At 42.3% G+C, this 27,485-nt stretch overlaps 1 protein-coding gene across 1 annotated transcript; it reads left to right on the top strand.

Moving 5' to 3' along the window:
* The first annotated feature begins 7,192 nt into the window (after positions 1 to 7,192).
* Positions 7,193 to 13,983, top strand: LOC121584465 (C-X-C motif chemokine 13). Its single transcript, XM_041900350.2, has 4 exons — positions 7,193 to 7,324; positions 7,852 to 7,987; positions 12,769 to 12,849; positions 12,954 to 13,983. The coding sequence occupies exons 1-4, from the start codon at positions 7,261 to 7,263 to the stop codon at positions 12,985 to 12,987; spliced, it is 315 nt and encodes a 104-aa protein (XP_041756284.1). The 5' UTR covers positions 7,193 to 7,260; the 3' UTR covers positions 12,988 to 13,983.
* The last annotated feature ends 13,502 nt before the right edge of the window (positions 13,984 to 27,485 follow it).

Here is a 27,485-nt window from a genome sequence, read left to right as displayed (position 1 = left end):
CCTGCAATGGATGTTTCCCAGTTGCTTTGATTGTTCAAAATCATAGTGTAAGAACACTTTTAAAGCCTCAAAGGATAAGATGATCCCCAACTTTCAAAACGAGTCATTTTCGGCTATCCACAACAGTCACTTAGCTAGCTAGCTAGCTGTTTAGCTTTCTAGCACATTCACTAATTTGTTTGTAAACAATGAACAAACTAGTTAGTTATTTCATGGTCTTGTCAAACTGTCAACAGAGTAGCTAGCAAGCAACAAGATATGCCAAATAACAGCCTAAAACCCACTTGAGGGCAAATAAATCAGATTTGACCGTTCAGACACAAGTCGCATGGCCAGGAATCAGATTTGTATCTGACTTAAAACCACCTACGAAGGTGGTTTGAAATGTGGCTTGAAATATCACATTCCATTAGCTTTTTTGGCTGTTCAGACTGCAGGAAAAATAACAGATTAGAATCGGATATGCAAAAAAATTGGATTTGAGTCACTTCAAACTGCCAATGTGAACAAGCCTTAACTGTAAATTGCTCTGGATTAGAGCATCTGATAAATGACCACAATGTAAAATTGAATGTGGTCTCTACCGGGCAGTCCACTGCCCATAGAGAGCTCTTTCGGTCAGTCTACTAATAAAAAACATGATATGGCTTCTTAATGCTTGTTGGAAGTTTCTGTTCCTTATTCTGGGTTCCTTGCACCCGATCAAGTGAAATTAATCTAAATGGAACACAAGTGACAAGAAAGCTATCAGCCTTGCTAAATGTGTGGCAGAATGATTCTGATAAGAAAAGATAAGACGGGTTAATAATAGTACTTTATTAATCCCCAAGGGGGAAATTGTATTTGCACATACATGTACAGTCAGGTCCAAAATTATTGGCACCCTTGATAAAGATGAGCAAAAAATAGCTTTCTTTTCATGTCATCTGACCATAGCACAGGTTCCAATCGTGCCATTGCCGTTCTTCGATGACATGAAAATAGAGCCCCATACCTACTGTAAAATATGGTGGTGGATCTTTATATGGTGGATATTTTGATTGTTCTTTTTTTGTCCACAAGTCCACGTCGTCACTAGTAACAACAGCCACAAAGTCATAAACCCCACCTATTTCTACAATTTATCTTCTTAAAATGTGATTTTCAACCTAACCTTTAACCCTAACCTTTTAAATTAAGACCAAAAAGCTAACTTTTGTTTGGTCCTGGGGCCCTTGTTACGGTCAACGGCATCATGAAATGTACCAAGTACCAGGCCATTTTAGCCAAAAACCTGGTTGCCTCCTCCAGGAGGCTGAAACTTGGCCACAAGTGGATCTTCCAGTAAGACAATAACCCCAAGCACTAATCAAAATCCGCAAATAAATTGTTAATTGACCACAAAATGGCCATCTCAGTCCCCGGACTTGAACCCCATAAAACATGTGGTTTGAATTGACGAGGGCAGTCCATAACGCAGAGGAAGGATATCAAGGATCTGGAAAGATTTGGTATGGCGGTATGGTCTAAGATCCCTCCATTTGGTATGGCGGTATGGTCTAAGATCCCTCCATTTGGTATGGCGGTATGGTCTAAGATCCCTCCATTTGGTATGGCGGTATGGTCTAAGATCCCTCCATTTGGTATGGCGGTATGGTCTAAGATCCCTCCATTTGGTATGGCGGTATGGTCTAAGATCCCTCCATTTGGTATGGCGGTATGGTCTAAGATCCCTCCATTTGGTATGGCGGTATGGTCTAAGATCCCTCCATTTGGTATGGCGGTATGGTCTAAGATCCCTCCATTTGGTATGGCGGTATGGTCTAAGATCCCTCCATTTGGTATGGCGGTATGGTCTAAGATCCCTCCATTTGGTATGGCGGTATGGTCTAAGATCCCTCCATTTGGTATGGCGGTATGGTCTAAGATCCCTCCATTTGGTATGGCGGTATGGTCTCAAGATCCCTCCATTTGGTATGGCGGTATGGTCTAAGATCCCTCCATTTGGTATGGCGGTATGGTCTAAGATCCCTCCATTTGGTATGGCGGTATGGTCTAAGATCCCTCCATTTGGTATGGCGGTATGGTCTAAGATCCCTCCATTTGGTATGGCGGTATGGTCTAAGATCCCTCCATTTGGTATGGCGGTATGGTCTAAGATCCCTCCATTTGGTATGGCGGTATGGTCTAAGATCCCTCCATTTGGTATGGCGGTATGGTCTAAGATCCCTCCATTTGGTATGGCGGTATGGTCTAAGATCCCTCCATTTGGTATGGCGGTATGGTCTAAGATCCCTCCATTTGGTATGGCGGTATGGTCTAAGATCCCTCCATTTGGTATGGCGGTATGGTCTAAGATCCCTCCATTTGGTATGGCGGTATGGTCTAAGATCCCTCCATTTGGTATGGCGGTATGGTCTAAGATCCCTCCATTTGGTATGGCGGTATGGTCTAAGATCCCTCCATTTGGTATGGCGGTATGGTCTAAGATCCCTCCCAATGTGTATATCAATGATGTCGCTCTTGCTGCTGGTGACGCTCGGATCCACCTCTATGCGGACGACACCATTTTGTATACATCTGGCCCTTCATTGGACACTGTGTAAACAAACCTCCAAACTAGCTTCCACGCCATACAACACTCCTTCCGTAGCCTCCAACTGCTCTTAAACACTAGTAAAACTAAATGCATGCTCTTCAACCGAACGCTGCTTGCACCCGCCCACCCGACTAGAATCACTACTCTCGGCAGGTCTGACCTAGAGTATGTGGACAACTGCAAGTACCTAGGTGTCTGGTTAGACTGTAAACTCTCCTTCCAGACTCACATTAAGCATCTCCAATCCAAAGTTAGATCTAGAATCGGCTTCCTATTTCGCAACAAAGCCTCCTTCACTCATGCTGCCAAACATGCCCTCGTAAAACTGACTATCCTACTGATCCTTGACTTCGGCGATGTCATTTACAAAATAGCCTCCAACACTCTACTCAGCAAATTGGATGTAGTCTATCACAGTGCCATCCGTTTTGTCCCCAAAGTCCCATATACTACCCACCACTGTGACCTGTACGCTCTCGTTGGCTGGCCCTCACTACATATTCGTCGCCAAACCCACTGGCTCCAGGCCATCTATAAATCACTTCTAGGCAAATCCCTGTCTTATCTTATCTCACAGGTCACCATAGCAACACCCACCCATAGTCTGCGCTCCAGCAGGTATATCTCACTGGTCATCCCCAAAGCCAACACCTCCTTTGGCCGCCATTCCTTCCAGTTCTTTGCTGCCAATGACTGGAACTCAGAGCAGCATACCGATCACTGCACCTGTACAGAGCCATTCTGAAATTATCCCACCCAACTACCTCATCCCCATATTGTTATTTATTTTGCTCATTTGCACCCCAGTATCTCTATTTGCACATCATCTTTTGCACATCTATCATTCCAGTGTTAATATTAAATTGTAACTATTTTGCACTATGGCCTATTTATTGCCTTTCCTCCATAACTTACTACATTTGCACACACTGTATATAGATTTTCTGTTGTATTTTTCACATTATGTTTTGTTTACCGCATATGTAACTCTGTGTTGTTGTTTTTATCGCACTGCTTTGCTTTATCTTGTCCAGGTCGCAGTTGTAAATGAGAACTTGTTCTCAACTGGCTTACCTGGTTAAATAAAGTTGAAAAAAAAAAAATGAAAAAAAAAATGTGTTCTTCATTCTCATAACCTAACGTAGCAGGCGTAAAAGAAAATCCCATAAAACATTTTAGAAAAAGGCTCAGTGGCCTCCCTAGTGGCGTAGCGGTCTAAGGCACTGCAGTGCTTGAGGCGTCACTACAGATCCGGGTTCGATCCCGGACTTTGTTGCAGCCGGCCGCGACAGGGAGACCCATGAGGCGACACACAATTGGCCCAGCGTCGTCCGGGATGTCCTTGTCCCATCGCGCTCTAGCGACTCCTGTGGCGGGCCTGGCACATGCATGCTGACATTGGTCGCCAGTTGTACGGTGTTTCCTCCGACACATTGGTGCGGTTGGCTTCCGGGTTAAGTGAGCAGTGTGTCAAGAAGCAGTGCGGCTTGGCAAGGTCGTGTTTCGGAGGACGCATGGCTCTCGACCTTTGCCTCTCCCGAGTCCGTACGGGAGTTGCAGCGATGGGACAAGACCATAACTACCAATTGGATATCACGAAATTGGGAGAAAAAGGTTGTGTACAATTTTTTTTTATAAAAGGCTCCCTGCAAGGTGGGGTATTGAAAGGTATTGAAAACTGGGGTGCCAATCATTTTAACCTCTATCTTTTTCAGAAAAAAAAAGATTACTTGTTAAACAAAATCTATTTTGCTGAGCATTCGGAAAGTATTCAGACCCCTTGACCTTTTCCACATTTTGTTACGTTACAACCTTATTCTAAAATTGATTAAATTGTTTTTCCCCCTCATCAATCTACACACAATAACCCATAATGACAAAGCAAAAACAGGTTTTTAGATTTTTTTTCAAATTAGTTAAAAATATAAACCGGAAATATCACATTTAAATAAGTATTCAGACCCTTGACTCAGTACTTTGTTGAAGCACCTTTGGCAGCGATTACAGCATTGAGTCTTCTTGGGTGAGCACACCTGTATTTGGGGAGTTTATCCCATTCTTCTCTGCAGATCCTCTCAAGCTCTGTCAGGTTGGATGGGGAGCATCACTGCACATCTATTTTCCGGTCTCTCCAGCGATGTTCGATCGGGTTCAAGTCCGGGCTCTGGCTGGGCCACTCAAGGACATTCAGAGACATGTCCCAAAGCCACTCCTGCATTGTATTGACTGTGTGCTTAGGGTCATTGTCCTGTTGGAAGGTGAACCTTCGCCCCAGTCTGAGGTCCTGAGCGCTCTGGAGCAGGTTTTCATGAAGGATCTCTCTGTACTTTGCTCAATTCATCTTTCTCTTGATCCTGACTAGTCTCCCAGTCCCTGCCGCTGAAAAACATCCCCACAGCATGACGCTGGCACCATCATGCTTCCCCGTAGGGATGGTGCTGGGTTTCCTCCAGACGTGACGCTTGGCATTCAATCTTGGTTTCATCAGACCAGAGAATCTTGTTTCTCATGCTCTGAGAGTCTTTAGGTGCCTTTTGGCAAACTCCAAGCGGGCTATCATGTGCCTTTTACTAAAAACCTGTTTTTGCTTTGTCATTATGGGGTATTGTGTGTAGATTGATGAGGGAATTGTTTTATTTCATCCATTTTAGAAGAAGGCTGTAACGTAACAAACTGTGGAAAAAGTGAAGGGGTCTGAATACTCTCCGAATGCACTATAAAATCATATAATTTCCGGGATGTCCTTGTCCTATCGCGCTCTAGCGACTCCTGTGGCGGGCCTGGCACATGCATGCTGACATTGGTCGCCAGTTGTACGGTGTTTCCTCCGACACATTGGTGCGGTTGGCTTCCGGGTTAAGTGAGCAGTGTGTCAAGAATCAGTGCGGCTTGGCAAGGTCGTGTTTCGGAGGACGCATGGCTCTCGACCTTTGCCTCTCCCGAGTCCGTACGGGAGTTGCAGCGATGGGACAAGACCATAACTACCAATTGGATATCACGAAATTGGGGAGAAAAAGGTTGTGTACAAAAAAATTTAATAAAAGGCTCCCTGCAAGGTGGGGTATTGAAATGTATTGAAAACTGGGGTGCCAATCATTTTAACCTCTATCTTTTTCAGAAAAAAAAAGATTACTTGTTAAACAAAATCTATTTTGCTGAGCATTCGGAAAGTATTCAGACCCCTTGACCTTTTCCACATTTTGTTACGTTACAACCTTATTCTAAAATTGACTAAATTGTTTTTTCCCCTCATCAATCTACACACAATAACCCATAATGACAAAGCAAAAACAGGTTTTTAGATTTTTTTTCAAATTAGTTAAAAATATAAACCGGAAATATCACATTTAAATAAGTATTCAGACCCTTGACTCAGTACTTTGTTGAAGCACCTTTGGCAGCGATTACAGCATTGAGTCTTCTTGGGTGAGCACACCTGTATTTGGGGAGTTTATCCCATTCTTCTCTGCAGATCCTCTCAAGCTCTGTCAGGTTGGATGGGGAGCATCGCTGCACAGCTATTTTCCGGTCTCTCCAGCGATGTTCGATCGGGTTCAAGTCCGGGCTCTGGCTGGGCCACTCAAGGACATTCAGAGACATGTCCCAAAGCCACTCCTGCATTGTATTGACTGTGTGCTTAGGGTCATTGTCCTGTTGGAAGGTGAACCTTTGCCCCAGTCTGAGGTCCTGAGCGCTCTGGAGCAGGTTTTCATGAAGGATCTCTCTGTACTTTGCTCAATTCATCTTTCTCTTGATCCTGACTAGTCTCCCAGTCCCTGCCGCTGAAAAACATCCCCACAGCATGACGCTGGCACCATCATGCTTCCCCGTAGGGATGGTGCTGGGTTTCCTCCAGACGTGACGCTTGGCATTCAATCTTGGTTTCATCAGACCAGAGAATCTTGTTTCTCATGCTCTGAGAGTCTTTAGGTGCCTTTTGGCAAACTCCAAGCGGGCTATCATGTGCCTTTTACTAAAAACCTGTTTTTGCTTTGTCATTATGGGGTATTGTGTGTAGATTGATGAGGGAATTGTTTTATTTCATCCATTTTAGAAGAAGGCTGTAACGTAACAAACTGTGGAAAAAGTGAAGGGGTCTGAATACTCTCCGAATGCACTATAAAATCATATAATTTCCCTTTTTTTTTAGCATACATAAAATATAGCTCAGTATTATTTCTTTATTTTATACAGTCTTTTTTTGCTCATCTTTATCAAGGCCAATAATTATGGACCTGTCTGTATGTTTACGAGAAATACAGTTTTTAAACGCTATCCAATCTTAACCACTGAATTTCCACTTGTTCTACCCAGCATTTACCAAGTTTTGACTCAGTAGATTGCTGAAGTTTTATTTGATTATAATATCATAAAAATCCTCTTTACAATGTAACAAGACAGATTCTCAATATGCAATGTTTAATTTCAATAGAATTAATCACTTGGCTATAAATTAAGGATAAAGTTAAAATAGTGAATAGATAAAGTATTGTTTCATACACCACAAAAGTCTGATAATAATTTTGTGTGAAGATGAGGGATTCCCCCACACACTTCCTTATTTGCAGCAATATAAACCCAGAGACAACATCATTCAGTCTCAGAACACAGATCTTGATCGTCAACCACAGTAGACACCAGCCGACCACAGCCAACGCAGACCCAACCAACGCAGAGCCAAAATGCCTTTCAAGCCACACTACCTGTTGGTCGCCCTGACACTCTGCTGGTTCGTGACTCTTCAAGGTGAGATATTGCGTCTTTATCTATATGTATCTACATATCCATATCTATGAATCTGTTAAACTTGACTGTCAAACTGTCGACAAACCAAACACATTATCAAATTTTTTAAATCTTTTTTTATTCCAATTATCACAATCAATCCATTGCAATTTTAAGTGTCTCAGAGTAGGGTCTCTATTCAATCCGTATTGCGGAAGTTCTGCGCTGCAGCGTGATTGAAATTTAAAGGCAACGCTCCGGCGTTAGCGGAGACTGCATTCACGGTAAACACTGCATGTCGGCTCAATCGGAAATTACCGTTACATTGCTATCATGCAATTTGTAACACTTCAGCGATACAGATTGAATAGAGCGTTGATCTAGAATCTGTTTTGTCTTTGTAACATACACATATTTCAAAGTGCAACTTTTAGTGATGATTTTAAGATTTTAAGCCTATCCCTTAACCTTAACTCCAGCCTTAACCCCAAATCCGAACATTACTATATTGTTATTGTATGTAATAATAATGGTCTTCATCCCTGCAGCATTCCCCATGATTGGCTGTGCTGCATGTTCGAAGTGTCGCTGCATTCGGACGTCCTCTGATTTCATCTCTCCTAGGCTGTACCACAAGATAGAGATCTTAACTCCAGGAGCCCACTGTCGCCAAACAGAGATCATGTGAGTCAACTAACACCAACTAACAACAGTCAAGATCACTTTCACAGTCAAAAAGCAAGCCGAAATCTACCTCTCAAATGTTTTTAAAAAACATTACTTAAAAAATTTAACATTAACCTAATAAAAACTGTTCTGAATAAATGAGGTTTGTACAGTAGCCCTAATACATTACCACAGCATATTGGCTACACTCTTAGAAAAAAAGGTGCTATCTAGAACCCAACAGGGTTTTCAGCTGTCCCCATACGAGAACCCTTTTTGGTTCCAGGTAGAACCCTTTTGGGTTCCATGTAGAACCCTTTCCACTTTTTTCTAAGTGTGTATATGCCTGTCCTGCAAATATTGTCCTTCTCAGACCATATTATATTTCAAAACTCGAGCTTTGATTACAAAATAGATCAGTTGGTGTAGCACTTGCGAGGCACAGCTGAGCATAAATTGAAATAATTGGCTTTTATTTTACTGGACTGATGGTATCTGAATCTGTCATGGTGCTTTCAAGACAACTGGGAACTCGGGGAAAAAAACGAGGTCAAATCCTGACGTCAGTGATCTTCATGTCGGAAAGGCTGAGTTCTAGAAAGATGCCCCAGTTTCCGACTTGGAATTTCGAGTTGGATGACCGTTCAAAACTAATTTTTAGTTTCCAGTTGTCTTGAACACACTCACGTCGAAGTCTGAGATTTCCGAGTTCCCAGTTGTTTTGAACACCGCATAAGTCTCAGCGGAGGTAGGGAGCGAGCAGCAGAGAGTCCGCCTCTGACGGCCCCTGCTCTCTCCTTCCTTTCCTCCGGTGAGCCTGACCAGAGAGAGGGGACAATCTTCCACCTGGTGGCGAAACTCGAGTCATGTTGTTCCTATGTCCAGAGAAAGTGAAATATTCCTTGATATTAAAATAAACACGACGAGCTGCTAATAATAATAAAAACGCAGGGTATCGATACACTACTCATTCATTGCTGCTGCAGCGGAACGGGAACTAGAGAGAAGCACGTTTTATGTTATGTAATAGTGTTGAATAAAAACAGTGACAGAACTGAATAAACACTTAGACATGAACTCACTCATAAAAACAGCAGATCTTTGCTGTATTATTTGACAGTCTCTCTCTGGTCATGGTTTAAAAAGTTATGATACGTAGGCTAGTATCAATCTGTGTTGTGGCGGGGGTCGTGGAAGCTGTGATTTGAGCTATCGGATTGTCCAGCACAGTAGGCGCACTCGATTTACCACAGATATCCCCGTCCGCCGGTTAGGCGGAGTTCGTCTTTCCAGACAAATGAAATTGTTGAAAATGTGAACACTTTGCCTACCCGGTGCGCAAGACTGCTGAATCAAGTGGACCTATCCGCAACAGCACAACGGATTTTTAAAAAGGAGCGCGAGCCTTTTTCATTGGCTTTTCTGCAGTAATGTTTGGTGATCCACTAGGAATACCTTGTTGGTAACCACAGGCCTAGCGGAATCTCCATGCTTTTTTTTTATCCAGGCTTCATCTCTGTCCTGGAAACCGCCCCTAAATGGTTACATGCCTCTATCTTGACATGAAACCATGGTGGCTGTCATTGTCTCCACACATGTGAGTCAGTCGGTGAGGGCTTGAATGAAGCGCTAAACTGTGCTTTTCGAATGCACAGGGGAAGAAGCGTGGGAGATAGGTCGTGGTGGATGGGGAAAATAATTAGTGCGTTTAGTTGCTTTACTGCCTGCCATGCAAATCAATCATTAGTCACTGATGATGAGTTCAAGGTTCCTATGCATAACCAAGGCTAAGACATTGTAATAAATGTGGGCATTTGCAGTGGTAGCCTATAGCAATTTCCCCGAAACTCAGTATGTGGCAGGGACTCCAGACAATCACAGATAACAAATGTTTTTTCTAGTCAAGGCCATCCTTTCAACTATTGCTGTATATACAGTATACTATTCTATCCTATGTTTTATACAGATTTACTACATATTATATCCACATACTGTCCATAAGGACTATACATTCAATCACACACATATACATATACATACAGTGCATTCGGAAAGTATTCAGACCCCTTGACTTTTTCCACATTTTTTATTATGTTACAGCCTTATTCTAAAATGGATTAAGTAAAAAATTGTCCTCATCAATCTACACACAATACCCCATAATGACAAAGCAAAAACAGGTTTTTAGAAAGGTTAGCAAATTTATGAAAAATAAAAACAGAAATACCTTCAGACTCGTTGCTATGAGACTCAAAATTGAGCTCAGGTGCATCCTGTTTCCATTGATCATCCTTGAGATGTTTCTACAACTTGATTGGAGTCCACCTGTGGTAAATTCAATTGATTGGACATGATTTAGAAAGGCACACACCTGTCTATGCAAGGTCCCACAGTTGACAATGCATGTCAGAGCAAAAACTAAGCCAGGAGGTCGAAGTAATTGTCCGTAGAACTCAGAGACAGCATTGTGTCGAGGCACAGATCTGGGGAAGGGTACCAAAACATTTCTGCAGCATTGAAGGTCCCCAAGAACACAGTGGCCTCCATCATTCTTAAATGGAAGATGTTTGGAACCACCAAGACTCTTCCTAGAGCTAGCCGCCCGTCCAAACTGAGCAATCGGGGGAGAAGGACCTTGGTCAGGGAGGTGACCAAGAACCCGATGGTCAATCTGACAGAGCTCTAGAGTTCCTCTGTGGAGGTGGGAGAACCTTCCAGAAGGACAACCATCTCTGCAGCACTCCACCAATCAGGCCTTTATGTTAGAGTGGCCAGACAGAAGCCACTCCTCAGTAAAAGGCTCATGACAGCCCGCTTGGAGTTTGCCAAAAGGCACCTAAAGACTATCAGACCATGAGAAACAAGATTCTCTGGTCTGATGAAACCAAGATTGAACTCTTTGGCCTGAATGCCAAGCGTCACGACTGGAGGAAACCTGGCACCATCCCTACGGTGAAGCATGGTGGTGGCAGCATCAATGCTGTGGGGATGTTTTTCAGTGACAGGGACTGGGAGACTAGTCAGGATCGAGACAAAGATGAACGGAGCAAAGTACAGAGAGATCCTTGATGAAAACCTGCTCCAGAGCACTCAGGACCTCAGACTGGGGTGAAGGTTCACCTTCCAACAGGACAACGACCCTAAGCACACAGCCAAGACAACGCAGGAGTGGCTTCGGGACAAGTCTCTGAATGTCTTTGAGTGGCCCAGCCAGAGCCCGGACTTGAACCCGATCAAACATCTCTGGAGACACCTGAAAATAGCTGTGCAGCGACGCTCCCCATCCAACCTGACAGAGCTTGAGAGGATCTGCAGAGAAGAATGGGAGAAACTCCCCAAATACAGGTGTGCCAAGCTTGTAGAGTCATACCCAAGAAGACTCGAGGTTGTAATCGCTGCCAAAGGTGCTTCAACAAAGTACTGAGTAAAGGGTCTGAATACTTATGTAAATGTGGCTGAAATTTATAAAAACCTGTTTTTGCTTTGTCATTATGGGGTATTGTGTGTAGATTGATGTGGGGGAAAAAACAATTTAATCAATTTTAGAATAAGGCTGTTATGTAACAAAATGTGGAAAAAAATCAAGGGGTCTGAATACTTTCCGTCAGAGTGACCATCGGGTTCTTGGTCACTCCACCATATACATACACATACAGTACCAGTCAAAAGTTTTAGAAAACCTACTCATTCAAGGGTTTTTCTTTATTTTTACTATTTTCTACATTGGAGAATAATAGTGAAGACATCAAAACTATGAAATAACACATATGGAATCATGTAGTAACCAAAGAAGTATTAAACAAATCAAAATATATGTTATATTTGAGATCCTTCAAATAGCCACCCTTTGCCTTGATGACAGCTTTGCACACTTTTAGTATTCTCTCAACCAGCTTCACCTGGAATGATTTTCCAACAGACTTGAAGGAGTTCCCACATATGCTGAGCACTTGTTGGCTGCTTTTCCTTCACTCTGCGGTCCGACTCATCCCAAACCATTTCAATGCCCTGGCTGAGGGAAGGAGGTTCTCACCCAAGATTTGACGGTACATGGCCCCGTCCATCATCCCTTTGATGCAGTGAAGTTGTCCTGTCCCCTTAGCAGAAAAACACCCCCAAAGCATAATGTTTCCACCTCCATGTTTGACGGTGGGGATGGTGTTCTTGGGGTCATAGGCAGCATTCCTCCTCCTCCAAACACGGCGAGTTGAGTTGATGCCAAAGAGCTCCATTTTGGTCTCATCTGACCACAACACTTTCACCCAGTTCTCCTCTGAATCATTCAGATGTTCATTGGCAAACTTCAGACGGGCCCATATATGTGCTTTCTTGAGCAGGGAGACCTTGCAGGCACTGCAGGATTTCAGTCCTTCACGGCGTAGTGTGTTACCAATTGTTTTCTTGGTGACTATGGTCCCAGCTGCCTTGAGATCATTGACAATCCATGGACTGATCATGTCTTTGTCAGTGGGCAAACGTACAAAATCAGCAGGGGAGCAAATACTTTCTTCCCTCACTGTATATATATATATATATATATATATATATATATATATATATATATATATATATATATATATATATATATATATATAACATACCGTTCAAAAGGACTCCGACATTGCTCGTCCCTAATATTTATATATTTCTTAATTCCATTATTTTACTTAGATTTGTATGTATTGTTAGATATTACTGCACATGCATATTGACACTTTATTATATGTTTTATTCTACAGCATATGATATAACCATAGTCACGTAATTGCTGTAATAAATCCCTCCCTTTCATTCATCAGCATTACCAAGAAGGACAAAGCCACCGTCTGTGTGACTCCAGATGCAAGATGGATCAAAAAAGTCATTTCCAAGTTACAAAGGTAAATATAACACTAACACACACACACACACACACACGAGCACACACAGGAGCACACACACACACACACTTGTTGATTTTAACACAGACCATCTCTTTCTACAGTAACAACAAGAAGAAGAGAAGTGCAGATGTCTAAACCACCATCGAGTCAATTCGAACAGAAATGTATAAATAAAATGCACATCATAGTTCAATCTGGAGCTAAATGGAATGCGCACAACATGAGTGCATGTAATACCAATGCATTACATTCTAATATGATGCTAATACCAAATGAATTAGTTTCTCTTAAATGATCTCAGTATGTAATGAATGTGATTATTTCATTTCTTTATCATGTATTGTATTGTAAATAAACACAACCTATACAATATGTACTTTTAAAAAATGACAATTTTATTGCCTGAGGAGGAAGGGTGAAAGACAATAATACAATTTCTGATGCACATGTATACTATCTAGTTGATGTGAGCATAAAACAATAAAACAACAAAGCTATAGTAAGTCAGCACCTCCACCTCTGATTGGTTGACAGACAGATTCCACTCCCAGTAAGAGGTGGGACTGGGGTGGTCATAGTTGACCTGCTCTTTGGGGGTCATAGGTTATTTTCAAACCTCCTGGTCGTAGTTGAGGCCTTGTGTCCACAGAGATAGAGGAATGTAGAGGGATATAACCCGTTTTAACATGGACAGAGGAATGTAGATGGATATAACCCGTTTTAACATGGACATTGCCATTGAGGACTTTCACCATTTTAAAGTAGTCAACTGGGAGTGCATTCCAATGGGGTTGGGAGCGATCAGCCAATGAACAGAGCATTGTCTTCTTCTTCAAATTGGGTTGGCTATGGTTAGTAAACGCTATATCACCGCCATCTGGTGGCCACAATAAATAAAGTACAAGGTTTGGTAAAGGACTCCAGCACTGCAGGTGGCGTTTAATCACTAATATTAGCGATACACTTTTTTCAAACACAAAAGAAGAAGAAAATGGACAACTTTAAAATGGAGACAGCATCAATGGTGCTCTCAGACGGCATAATGGCATTGATACAAAGAGCTCCCGAGTGGCGCAGTGGTCTAAGGCACTGCATCGCAGTGCTAGCTGTGCCACTAGAGATCCTGGTTCGAATCCAGGCTCTGTCGTAGCCGGCCGCGACCGGGAGACCCATGGGGCGGCGCACAATTGGCCCAGCGTCGTCCAGGGTAGGGGAGGGAATGGCCGGCAGGGATGTAGCTCAGTTGGTAGAGCATGGCGTTTGCAACGCCAGGGTTGTGGTTTTGATTCCCACGGGGGGTATGAAAAATAATAAAATATGTATGCACTCACTAACTGTAAGTCGCTCTGGATAAGAGCGTCTGATAGTAAATGTGATAAGCCCTCTGTATAGCTCTATGTTCTTACCCAAACACTATAGTCTACTTCCTTGATCCCATGGTCAATATAAACGTATTGGCCTTTGACCACAATCCCTCTGTCCAGCCTCGGTGTCAAATGTGTTGTATGATTATGGGTATAAAGTGTTGAAACCTACAGTGGGGAAAAAAAGTATTTAGTCAACCACCAATTGTGCAAGTTCTCCCACTTAAAAAGATGAGAGAGGCCTGTAATTTTCATCATAGGTACACGTCAACTATGACAGACAAATTGAGATTTTTTTTTCTCCAGAGAATCACATTGTAGGATTTGTAATGAATTTATTTGCAAATTATGGTGGAAAATAAGTATTTGGTCACCTACAAACAAGCAAGATTTCTGGCTCTCACAGACCTGTAACTTCTTCTTTAAGAGGCTCCTCTGTCCTCCACTTGTTACCTGTATTAATGGCACCTGTTTGAACTTATCAGTATGTCCACAACCTCAAACAGTCACACTCCAAACTCCACTATGGCCAAGACCAAAGAGCTGTCAAAGGACACCAGAAACAAAATTATAGACCTGCACCAGGCTGGGAAGACTGAATCTGCAATAGGTAAGCAGCTTGGTTTGAAGAAATCAACTGTGGGAGCAATTATTAGGAAATGGAAGACATACAAGACCACTGATAATCTCCCTCGATCTGGGGCTCCACACAAGATCTCACCCCGTGGGGTCAAAATGATCACAAGAATGGTGAGCAAAAATCCCAGAACCACACGGGGGGGACCTAGTGAATGACCTGCAGAGAGCTGGGACCAAAGTAACAAAGCCTACCATCAGTAACACACTACGCCGCCAGGGACTCAAATCCTGCAGTGCCAGACGTGTCCCCCCTGCTTAAGCCAGTACATGTCCAGGCCCGTCTGAAGTTTGCTAAAGTGCATTTGGATGATCCAGAAGAGGATTGGGAGAATGTCATATGGTCAGATGAAACCAAAATATAACTTTTTGGTAAAAACTCAACTCATCGTGTTTGGAGGACAAAGAATGCTGAGTTGCATCCAAAGAACACCATACCTACTGTGAAGCATGGGGGTGTAAACATCATGCTTTGGGGCTGTTTTTCTGCAAAGGGACCAGGACGACTGATCCGTGTAAAGGAAAGAATGAATGGGGCCATGTATCGTGAGATTTTGAGTGAAAACCTCCTTCCATCAGCAAGGGCTGGGTCTTTCAGCATGACAATGATCCCAAACACACCGCCCGGGCAACGAAGGAGTGGCTTCGTAAGAAGCATTTCTAGGTCCTGGAGTGGCCTAGCCAGTCTCCAGATCTCAACCCCATAGAAAATCTTTGGAGGGAGTTGAAAGTCTGTGTTGCCCAGCGACAGCCCCAAAACATCACTGCTCTAGAGGAGATCTGCATGGAGGAATGGGCCAAAATACCAGCAACAGTGTGTGAAAACCTTGTGAAGACTTACAGAAAACGTTTGACCTGTGTCATTGCCAACAAAGGGTATATAACAAAGTATTGAGAAACTTTTGTTATTGACCAAATACTTATTTTCCACCATAATTTGCAAATAAATTCATTAAAAATCCTACAATGTGATTTTCTGGATTTTTTTTCTAATTTTGTCTGTCATAGTTGACGTGTACCTATCATGAAAATTACAGGCCTCTCATCTTTTTAAGTGGGAGAACTTGCACAATTGGTGGCTGACTAAATACTTTTTTCCCCCCACTGTAGATCAAGTTCGTTGGATGCATAGGGGCCATTTAAACGAAGACAAACACATGATTAGCGCTTTCTATTCATCACACTAAGCAATGACCTTGCTATAGCACTCACATGGCATTAGACCTGAATCAGCATATTATAGATGCTATAATTTCTCTTCTAAGGTGGCATAGGTCCTGGAATACTCCCAGTGGTATTCACCAAAGCCTAGAGTTCACTACTCAAAATCATTCTGCTATCAGAAAATAAAGCAATTCCAATCACTCTGTGCCAAAGTAAGAAATAAAGTCTGCCAAACAATGACATGAATAAACAAATAAAAACAGTCCGCTCTGAAATCAAATCAACAACTATCACCACTTCCGACTTCTACATTCAGAAACAGACGGAACGTGTGCAGCTGGTGAGATGAAACATTGATTTGAATGACACCCTTTTCCCTATTTAGCGCTCTACTTTTGAAATCAAATTTTATTGGCCACATGCGCCGAATACAACAGGTGCAGACATTACAGTGAAATGCTTACTTACAGCCCTTAACCAACAGTGCATTTATTTTTTAATAAAAAAGTAAAATAAAACAACAACAAAAAAGTGTTGAGAAAAAAAGAGCAGAAGTAAAATAAAATAACAGTAGGGAGGCTATATACACAGGGGGGTACCGGTGCAGAGTCAATGTGCGGGGGCACCGGCTAGTTGAGGTAGTTGAAGTAATATGTACATGTGGGTAGAGTTAAAGTGTCTATGCATAAATAATTAACAGAGTAGCAGCAGCGTAAAAATATGGGGTGGGGGGGGGCAGTGCAAATAGTCTGGGTAGCCATGATTAGCTGTTCAGGAGTCTTATGGCTTGGGGGTAGAAGCTGTTGAGAAGTCTTTTGGACCTAGACTTGGCACTCCGGTACCGCTTGCCGTGCGGTAGCAGAGAGAACAGTCTATGACTAGGGTGGCTGGAGTCTTTGACAATTTTGAGGGCCTTCCTCTGACACCGCCTGGTATAGAGGTCCTGGATGGCAGGAAGCTTGGCCCCAGTGATGTACTGGGCCGTACGCACTACCCTCTGTAGTGCCTTGCGGTCGGAGGCCAAGCAGTTGCCATACCAGGCGGTGATGCAACCAGTCAGGATGCTCTCGATGGTGCAGCTGTATAATTTTTTGAGGATCTGAGGACCCATGCCGAATCTTTTCAGTCTCCTGAGGGGGAATAGGCTTTGTCGTGCCCTCTTCACGACTGTCTTGGTGTGTTTGGACCATGATAGTTCGTTGGTGATGTGGACACCAAGGAACTTGAAGCTCTCAACCTACAGCCCCGTCGATGAGAATGGGGGCGTGCTCAGTCCTCTTTTTTTTCCCTGTAGTCCTCAATCATCTCCTTTGTCTTGGTCACGTTGAGGGAGAGGTTGTTATCCTGGCACCACACGGCCAGGTCTCTGACCTCCTCCCTATAGGCTGTCTCATCGTTGTCGGTGATCAGGCCTACCACTGTTGTGTCGTCGGCAAACTTAATGATGGTGTTGGAGTCGTGCCTGGCCATGCAGTCATGGGTGAACAGGGAGTACAGGAGAGGACTGAGCACACACCCCTGAGGGGCCCCCGTGTTGAGGATCAGTGTTGAAGATGTGTTGTTACCTACCCTTACCACCTGGGGGCGGCCCGTCAGGAAGTCCAGGATCCAGTTGCAAAGGGAGGTGTTTAGTCCCAGGATCCTTAGCTTAGTGATGAGCTTTGAGGGCACTATGGTGTTGAATGCTGAGCTGTAGTCAATGAATAGCATTCTCACGTAGGTGTTCCTCTTGTCCAGGTGGGAAAGGGCAGTGTGGAGTGCAATAGAGATTGCATCATCTGTGGATCTGTTGGAGCGGTATGCAAATTGGAGTGGGTCTAGGGTTTCTGGGATAATGGTGTTGATGTGAGCCATGACCAGCCTTTCAAAGCACTTCATGGCTACAGACGTCAGTGCTACGGGTCGGTAGTCATTTAGGCAGGTTATCTTAGTGTCCTTGGGCACGGGGACTATGGTGGTCTGCTTGAAACATGTTGGTATTACAGACTCAGTCAGGGACATGTTGAAAATGTCAGTGAAGACACTTGCCAGTTGGTCAGCACATGCTCGGAGTACACGTCCTGGTTATCGGTCTGGCCCTGCGGCCTTGTGAATGTTGACCTGTTTAAAGGTCTTACTCACATCGGCTACGGAGAGCGTGATCACATAGTCATCCGGAACAGCTGGTGCTCTCATGCATGCATTGGGCAATAGGGTGCTATTTGGGACACTATGGGTCTAGCAAGATCTCTGAGGAACCATTTACCTACGACCACTCTCAATACGGCTGACACAAGCAACTGAATGACTGTTACTACGTTAACCTTGAAGCTGAACATTATTGTTAAATCCTGATAACTGGTTTCCAAAACTGGGTTCAAATACTATATGAAATAATTTCAAACACTTGATCCGGACTTGATTGAGCTTTCCTGGCACATTGGAACTAAGAGAACAGTCACAAAAGTGGAAACCCCGCCCACCTGACACTCCAGGCAGGATAAAGAAAACGCTCAAAGATTTGAACTCAGGTCTGCTAGTTAACCTCCCCACCACACCCAGCTCTCAGTGTTAATTCCATAGCCTGTCAGGTGCTGTAAGATTGACCCATCAGACAGCAAGAGGAGGTGGCATGATGGACCAAACAGAGGACCTTTTCTTCAAAAGAGGGAAGAAAAAAAAATGCTGGTTTTACCAAGGTTGCAACCAAGGTCAACTGCAGTTGTGTGAAACACACACACACACACACACACACAAACACACACACACCGAAAGAGAGGGTTCTAGTGACACTGTGCCAGTGGCCATCCCTGTACCTTATATGCAGTGGGGAGAACAAGTATTTGATACACTGCCGATTCTGCAGGTTTTCCTACTTACAAAGCATGTAGAGGTCTGTCATTTTTATCATAGGTACACTTCAACTGTGAGAGACGGAATCTAAAAACAAATATCCAGAAAATCACATTGTATGATTTTTAAGTAATTGATTTGCATTTTATTGCATGACATAAGTATTTGATCACCTACCAACCAGTAAGAATTCCGGCTCTCACAGACCTGTTAGTTTTTCTTTAAGAAGCCCTCCTGTTCTCCACTCATTACCTGTATTAACTGCACCTGTTTGAACTCGGTACCTGTATAAAAGACACCTGTCCACACACTCAATAAAACAGACTCCAACCTCTCCACAATGGCCAAGACCAGAGAGCTGTGTAAGGACATCAGGGATAAAATTGTAGACCTGCACAATGCTGGGATGGGCTACAGGACAATAGGCAAGCAGCTTGGTGAGAAGGCAACAACTGTTGGCGCAATTATTAGAAAATGGAAGAAGTTCAAGATGACGGTCAATCACCCTCGGTCTGGGGCTCCATGCAAGATCTCACCTCGTGGGGCATCAATGATCATGAGGAAGGTGAGGGATAAGCCCAGAACTACACGGCAGGACCTGGTCAATGACCTGAAGAGAGCTGGGACCACAGTCTCAAAGAAAACCATTAGTAACACACTACGCCGTCATGGATTAAAATCCTGCAGCGCACGCAAGGTCCCCCTGCTCAAGCCAGCGCATGTCCAGGCCCATCTGAAGTTTGCCAATGACCATCTGGATGATCCAGAGGAGGAATGGGAGAAGGTCATGTGGTCTGATGAGACAAAATAGAGCTTTTTGGTCTAAACTCCACTCGCCGTGTTTGGAGGAAGAAGAAGGATGAGTACAACCCCAAGAACACCATCCCAACAGTGAAGCATGGAGGTGGAAACATCATTATTTGGGGATGCTTTTCTGCAAAGGGGACAGGACGACTGCACCGTATTGAGGGGAGGATGGATGGGGCAATGTATCGGGAGATCTTGGCCAACAACCTCCCTTCCCTCAGTAAGAGCATTGAAGATGGGTCGTGGCTGGGTCTTCCAGCATGACAACGACCCGAAACACACAGCCAGGGCAACTAAGGAGTGGCTCCGTAAGAAGCATCTCAAGGTCCTGGAGTGGCCTAGCCAGTCTCCAGACCTGAACCCAATAGAACATCTTTGAAGGGAGCTGAAAGTCCGTATTGCCCAGCGACAGCCCCCGAAACCTGAAGGATCTGGAGGAGGTCTGTATGGAGGAGTGGGCCAAAATCCCTGCTGCAGTGTGTGCAAACCTGGTCAAGACCTACAGGAAACGTATGATCTCTGTAATTGCAAACAAAGGTTTCTGTACCAAATATTAAGTTCTGCTTTTCTGATGTATCAAATACTTATGTCATGCATTAAAATGCAAATGATTTACTTAAAAATCATACAATGTGATTTTCTGGATTTTTGTTTTAGATTCCGTCTCTCACAGTTGAAGTGTACCTATGATAAAAATTACAGACCACATGCTTTGTAAGTAGGAAAACCTGCAAAATCAGCAGTGTATCAAATACTTGTTCTCCCCACTGTATGTTCAACTTCACATTCTCACAGTCCTAAAGGGTTGGACCAGGTGATGTTAGAATAGAGGGAGGATGGAGGGATGGATAGAAGGGATGGATGTTGGGGCATGGTTAGTCTTTGAGCTTCATAATCTCACAGGCAGTTCTGCTGTTGGATAGATAGTATCCTGTACAAACTAGATATGGTATCCTGTACAAACTAGAGATAGTATCCTGTACAAACTAGAGATGGTATCCTGTACAAACTAGAGAGATAGTATCCTGTACAAACTAGAGATGGTATCCTTTACAAACTAGAGAGATGGTATCCTGTACAAACTAGAGATGGTATCCTGGTTAAACTAGAGATGGTATCCTGTACAAACTAGAGAGATAGTATCCTGTACAAACTAGAGATGGTATCCTGTACAAACTAGAGAGATAGTATCCTGTACAAACTAGAGATGGTATCTTGTACAAACTAGAGATGGTATCCTATACAAACTAGAGATGGTATCCTGTAAAAACTAGAGCTGGTATGCTGTACAAACTAGAGATAGTATCCTGTACAAACTAAAGATAGTATCCTGTAAAAACTAGAGCTGGTATGCTGTACAAACTAGAGATGGTATCCTTTACAAACTAGATATGGTATCCTGTACAAACTAGAGATGGTATCCTTTACAAACTAGATATGGTATCCTTTACAAACTAGATATGGTATCCTGTACAAACTAGAGATGGTATCCTGTACAAACTAGAGATGGTATCCTGTACAAACTAGAGATGGTATCCTGTACAAACTAGAGAGATAGTATCCTGTACAAACTAGAGATAGTATCCTGTACAAACTAGAGATGGTATCCTGTACAAACTAGAGATGGTATCCTGTACAAACTAGAGATGGTATCCTGTACAAACTAGAGAGATAGTATCCTGTACAAACTAGAGATAGTATCCTGTACAAACTAGAGATGGTATGCTGTACAAACCAGAGAGATAGTATCCTGTACAAACTAGAGATATAGTATCCTGTACAAACTAGAGATGGTATCCTGTACAAACTAGAGATGGTATCCTGTACAAACTAGAGATGGTATCTTGTACAAACTAGAGATAGTATCCTGTACAAACTAGATATGGTATCCTGTACAAACTAGAGATGGTATCCTGTACAAACTAGAGATGATATGCTGTACAAACTAGAGAGATAGTATCCTGTACAAACTAGAGATGGTATCCTGTACAAACTAGAGATGGTATCCTGTACAAACTAGAGATGATATCCTGTACAAACTAGAGATGGTATCCTGTACAAACTAGAGATGGTATCCTTTACAAACTAGAGAGATAGTATCCTTGACAAACTAGAGATAGTATCCTGTACAAACTAGAGATGGTATCCTGTACAAACTAGAGAGATAGTATGCTGTACAAACTAGAGAGATAGTATCCTGTACAAACTAGAGAGATAGTATCCTGTACAAACTAGAGAGATGGTATCCTGTACAAACTAGAGAGATAGTATCCTGTACAAACTAGAGAGATGGTATCCTGTACAAACTAGAGATGGTATCCTGTACAAACTAGAGATGGTATCCTTTACAAACTAGAGAGATAGTATCCTTGACAAACTAGAGATGGTATCCTTTACAAACTAGAGAGATGGTATCCTGTACAAACTAGAGATGGTATCCTGTACAAACTAGAGATGGTATCCTGTACAAACTAGAGAGATAGTATCCTGTACAAACTAGAGATGGTATCTTGTACAAACTAGAGATGGTATCCTATACAAACTAGAGATGGTATCCTGTAAAAACTAGAGCTGGTATGCTGTACAAACTAGAGATAGTATCCTGTACAAACTAGAGAGATAGTATCCTGTAGAAACTAAAGATAGTATCCTGTAAAAACTAGAGCTGGTATGCTGTACAAACTAGAGATGGTATCCTTTACAAACTAGATATGGTATCCTGTACAAACTAGAGATGGTATCCTGTACAAACTAGAGATGGTATCCTGTACAAACTAGAGATGGTATCCTGTACAAACTAGAGAGATAGTATCCTGTACAAACTAGAGATAGTATCCTGTACAAACTAGAGATGGTATGCTGTACAAACCAGAGAGATAGTATCCTGTACAAACTAGAGAGATAGTATCCTGTACAAACTAGAGATGGTATCCTGTACAAACTAGAGATGGTATCCTGTACAAACTAGAGATGGAATCCTGTACAAACTAGAGATAGTATCCTGTACAAACTAGATATGGTATCCTATACAAACTAGAGAGATGGTATCCTGTACAAACTAGATATAGTATCCTGTACAAACTAGAGATAGTATCCTGTACAAACTAGATATGGTATCCTATACAAACTAGAGAGATGGTATCCTGTACAAACTAGAGATAGTATCCTGTACAAACTAGAGATAGTATTCTGTACAAACTAGATATGGTATCCTGTACAAACTAGAGATAGTATCCTGTACAAACTAGAGATGGTATCCTGTACAAACTAGAGATGGTATCTTGTACAAACTAGAGATAGTATCCTGTACAAACTAGATATGGTATCCTGTACAAACTAGAGATGGTATCCTGTACAAACTAGAGATGGTATGCTGTACAAACTACAAATATGGTATCCTGTACAAACTAGAGATATGGTATCCTGTACAAACTAGAGATGGTATCCTGTACAAACTACAGATATGGTATCCTGTACAAACTAGAGAGATAGTATCCTGTACAAACTACAGATATGGTATCCTGTACAAACTAGAGAGATAGTATCCTGTACAAACTAGAGATATGGTATCCTGTACAAACTAGAGATGGTATCCTGTACAAACTAGATATGGTATCCTGTACAAACTAGAGATGGTATCCTGTACAAACTAGAGATGGTATCCTGTACAAACTAGGCACGTTGTTGTTGTTGTTGGAAGAAAATGGAGGTGTGCTCAACAAAACTAATGTTGATACACATATAGAAAGTACTAGTGGATGTGTTCATGATTGTAAATTGGCTGTGATATTCAATGAGATATGTGGAGGGGCTGGAGGGAAGGAAAATGCAGCTGATGTTCTGAAAATGATCATGGTGTTTGGGAGTGGGAGTCCTTGTTAAAAAACAGAAACATAAAAGTCCTTGGGAAGGCTGGAGATCATCAGCTGAAAAAGGGACAAAAAATAACATCTCATAACATTTGACCATTTAGATTCATTTGACATTTAAATTATTCAGTCACAAATGAATAAAAGACATTTAGACGATTTTTATATATTTTTTAAATCTAGAACATTTATCTATTTACAAAAGCTTGTAATACTGTTTCGTACAAAGTACCAATTTGTAGACTGCATTTGATTCAGAAATAGAAAATGGCCGTAGTTTCGGTGGAGACATTGGTTCTCACACTGCTCTCAATACTTTGTTGAGGTGGGGGTATTTCACATACAAAAGGTGGCACACTGACAGATCAGATTGACAAAACTTTGGACTGGTGACATCATCTAAAATCACCACCCTAGTAGGACAATGGTAGCCTGGTCCCAGATCTGTTTTGCCACGGCAAAAATTAACATTGGCAAGACAGCATGAACAGATATAGGACCAGGCTAGGAACATTTTACTTTCCCCCTCAATCACCAGGTATAGTGATCAGACAGCAAATACGATAATATGTGGCTTCACATAGAACTGCTATAAATGAAGTCGTATCCACAAAATGAAAATCTGAGGAGTGAAGTATGGGCCCAGAAATTCTCCCTCACTCTCTCAGGCAAGCTGGTTTCACAGAAGTCATTGAAAAATCGGAGGCATAGTTTGATGTCAGTTTGATCATGGGCAAATAAAGCAAAGACAACGTTGCCAAGGCATGTTATGTTATGTGGACAAAAGCTTCAAAATACACACACACAGTACAGCGTTACCATGGTTTTAGTGTATCCACATTAGGGCAATACCTGGTAATTTCTGTAACTTTGAAGTCATACAGAGTTGGAAGCTGTAAAGTTGAGCGTTTGTTCCCTGAGGTGTTTGAATGAAGCCATATACTGAATGTATGGTTATGGGGATTAGGGTTGCAAAATTCTGATAACTTTCAAAAAATTCCCAGGTTTTCCAGAAATCCTGGTTGAAGGATTCCAGATGTCCTGGTTATTCCCTTGGAATTCTGAGAAAGTTACCAGAATTTTGCAACCCTTATCCCCATATACACTGAACATGAATATAAACGCAACATGTAAAGTGTTGGTCCCATGTTTCATGAGCTGAAATACAAAAAATCCCAGAAATGTCCCATTTGCACAAAAATATTATTTCTCTCAAATGTTGTGCACAAATGTGTTTACATCCCTGTTAGTGAGCATTTCTCCTTTGCCAAGATAATCAATCCACCTGACAGGTGTGGCATATCAAGAAGCTGATTAAACAGCATGATGATTACACAGGTGCACCTTGTGCTGCGGACAATAAAAGGCCACTTTAAAATGTGCAGTTGTGTCACACAACACAATGCCACAGATGTCTCAAGTTGAGGGAGCGTGCAATTGGCATGCTGACTGCAGGAATGTCCACCAGAGCTGTTGCCAGAGAATTGAATGTTCATTTTTAAAACATTGTTTTACGTCCAACCAGCCTCACAACCGCAGACCACGGAGGAGTATTTCTGTCTGTAATAAAGCCCTTTTGTGGGGAAAAACTCATTCAGATTGGCTGGGCCTGGCTCCCAAGTGGGTGGGTCTGGCTGCCAAATGGGTGATCCTATGCCCTCCCAGGCCCACCCACGGCTGCGCCCCTGCCCAGTCATGTGAAATCCATAGGTTAGGGCCTAATGAATTTATTTAAATTGACCGATTTCTGTATATGAACTGTAATTCAGTAAAATCTCTGAAATTGTTGCATGTTGTGTTTATATTTTAGTTTATATTTTAGTTCAGCAAATATACTCTTTCCATGACATAGCTTTCACCTGGATTCACCTGGTCAGTCTATGATCTGTTATTGATGTCACCTGTTAAATCCACTTCAAATCAGTGTAGATGAAGGGGAGGAGACAGGTTAAAGAAGGATGTTTAAGCCTTGAGACATGGATTGTGTATGTGTGCCATTCAGAGGGTGAATAGGCAAGACAAAATATTTAAGTGCCTTTAAATGGGGTATGGTAGTAGGTGCCAGGCGCACCGGTTTGAGTGTGTCAAGAACTGCAACACTGCAGGGTTTTTCACACAACAGTTTTCCGTGTGTATCAAAAATGATCCACCACCCAAAGGACATCCAGCCAACTGTGGGATGCATTGGAGTCAACAGGAGCCAGCATCCCTGTGGAATGCTTTCGACATCTTGTAGAGTCCATGCCCAGACGCATTGAGGCTGTTCTGAGGGCTAAAAGGGGATGCAACTCAATATTAGGAAGGTGTTCCTAATGTTTTGTACACTCAGTGTATATGGCTTCAGTCAAACACCTCAGAGAAAAAAAGGTTTGATCACTTTTCCAACTCTGTATGAATTTGAAGTTACAGAAATGACCAGGTGTTGCCTAATAAATGACATGGTAAAATGGTATTTACTCAGTAATAACTTATTCATTACCTATTTGCAGGGTGCTAGCCCAAACTCTGACAGAAAAAGTGAGGCCTTCTAATACTAGGCACTACAACATACCAGTGACCCCCGTCAGATATATAGCCTTTGCCTATAATGAACATTATTGTATGTGTAACATACAGTGAGGTCCGAAATGATTTGACATCCTTGATAAAGATGAGAACTAATAATAATAATAATAATAATAATAATATGCCATTTAGCAGACGCTTTTATCCAAAGCGACTTACAGTCATGTGCGCATACATTTTTACGTATGGGTGGTCCCGGGGATCGAACCCACTACCCTGGCGTTACAAGCGCCATGCTCTACCAATTGATTCTACCAATTGAGCTACAGAGGACCACCACCAAAATCTATTTCTATGAGCAATTGTGTTAGTATAAAATAATATAATTTCCCCAATTTTTTTGAGCATACAATATAGCTCAGTATTTGAATTATTGATTTTATACAGTCAGGGCGCCAATAATTTCGGACCCCACTGTACATGATCCAAGTCACTGTAATGGACCCAGGGCTTTGAACAGGTCTAGATGATGAATGGAAGAGGCAGCCCTGGATCCTACCTCAGCAAGGGGATATCACATTCAGTTAGGATGTGTCCCAAATGACTACCTATCTCCTGCATAGTGCACTACTTTTGACCAAAGCCCTATGGGGCCCGGTAAAAATTAATGCACTATTTTAGGTAACAGGTTGCCATTTGGGATGCAACCGTAAACTACTTTTTTTCTTACATAACTTACACAAACACGTTTACAGTGGTTTAGAAGCTATTGCTATCTAGCTTTAGCATAGACGTAAAAAAAAAAAAACACTGCAAGTTGTCGCGAGCCTTTAGAAAATACATTCAGCTCTGCATTGGGGAATAAGTTCACTGATCGTCTATGACATCATTACATCCTTATTATGGCATCTGGCCTGGAAACAAACCAATCATTTCTCATGTTAATAAATAGATATTGCAACACATGGGGGAGCAAATCTGATTGGTTCTGGGTGGATTCTTCTATCAATCAATCAATCTTTAAATTGATTGATGGAGGACTCTTGGGGCTATGAGCCTCAGGGAAGTTGGGCTAATTAAGACTTCAAAAGGAATTAAAAACACTGCAGTTTAAAAGCTAAAGACTAAATATAATGATGACTTTCTGTTTAAAACTTACTCTGGTAAGAGACATTTCTGGTAAATTTTTTATAATTTCAAGGATAACTTCTGGGACATTTTTTATAATTTCAAGGATAACTTCTGGGACATGTTTTATAATTTCAAGGATAACTTCTGGGACATTTTGTTGCTGTAACTTGTGGTCTTAACATTTACATTTTAGTCATTTAGCAGACACTCTTATCCAGAGCGACTTACAGGAGCAATAAGGGTTAAGTGCCTTGCTCAAGGGCACAGACAGATTTTTCACCTAGTCGGCTTGGGGATTAGAACCAGCGACCTTTCGGTTACTGGT

The sequence above is a fragment of the Coregonus clupeaformis genome, chromosome 16 (assembly GCF_020615455.1).
Source record: "Coregonus clupeaformis isolate EN_2021a chromosome 16, ASM2061545v1, whole genome shotgun sequence".
Taxonomy (NCBI): Eukaryota; Metazoa; Chordata; class Actinopteri; order Salmoniformes; family Salmonidae; genus Coregonus; species Coregonus clupeaformis.
The sequence above is the reverse complement of the archived record's forward strand: the minus strand, read 5'-3'. Positions and strand labels throughout refer to the sequence as shown.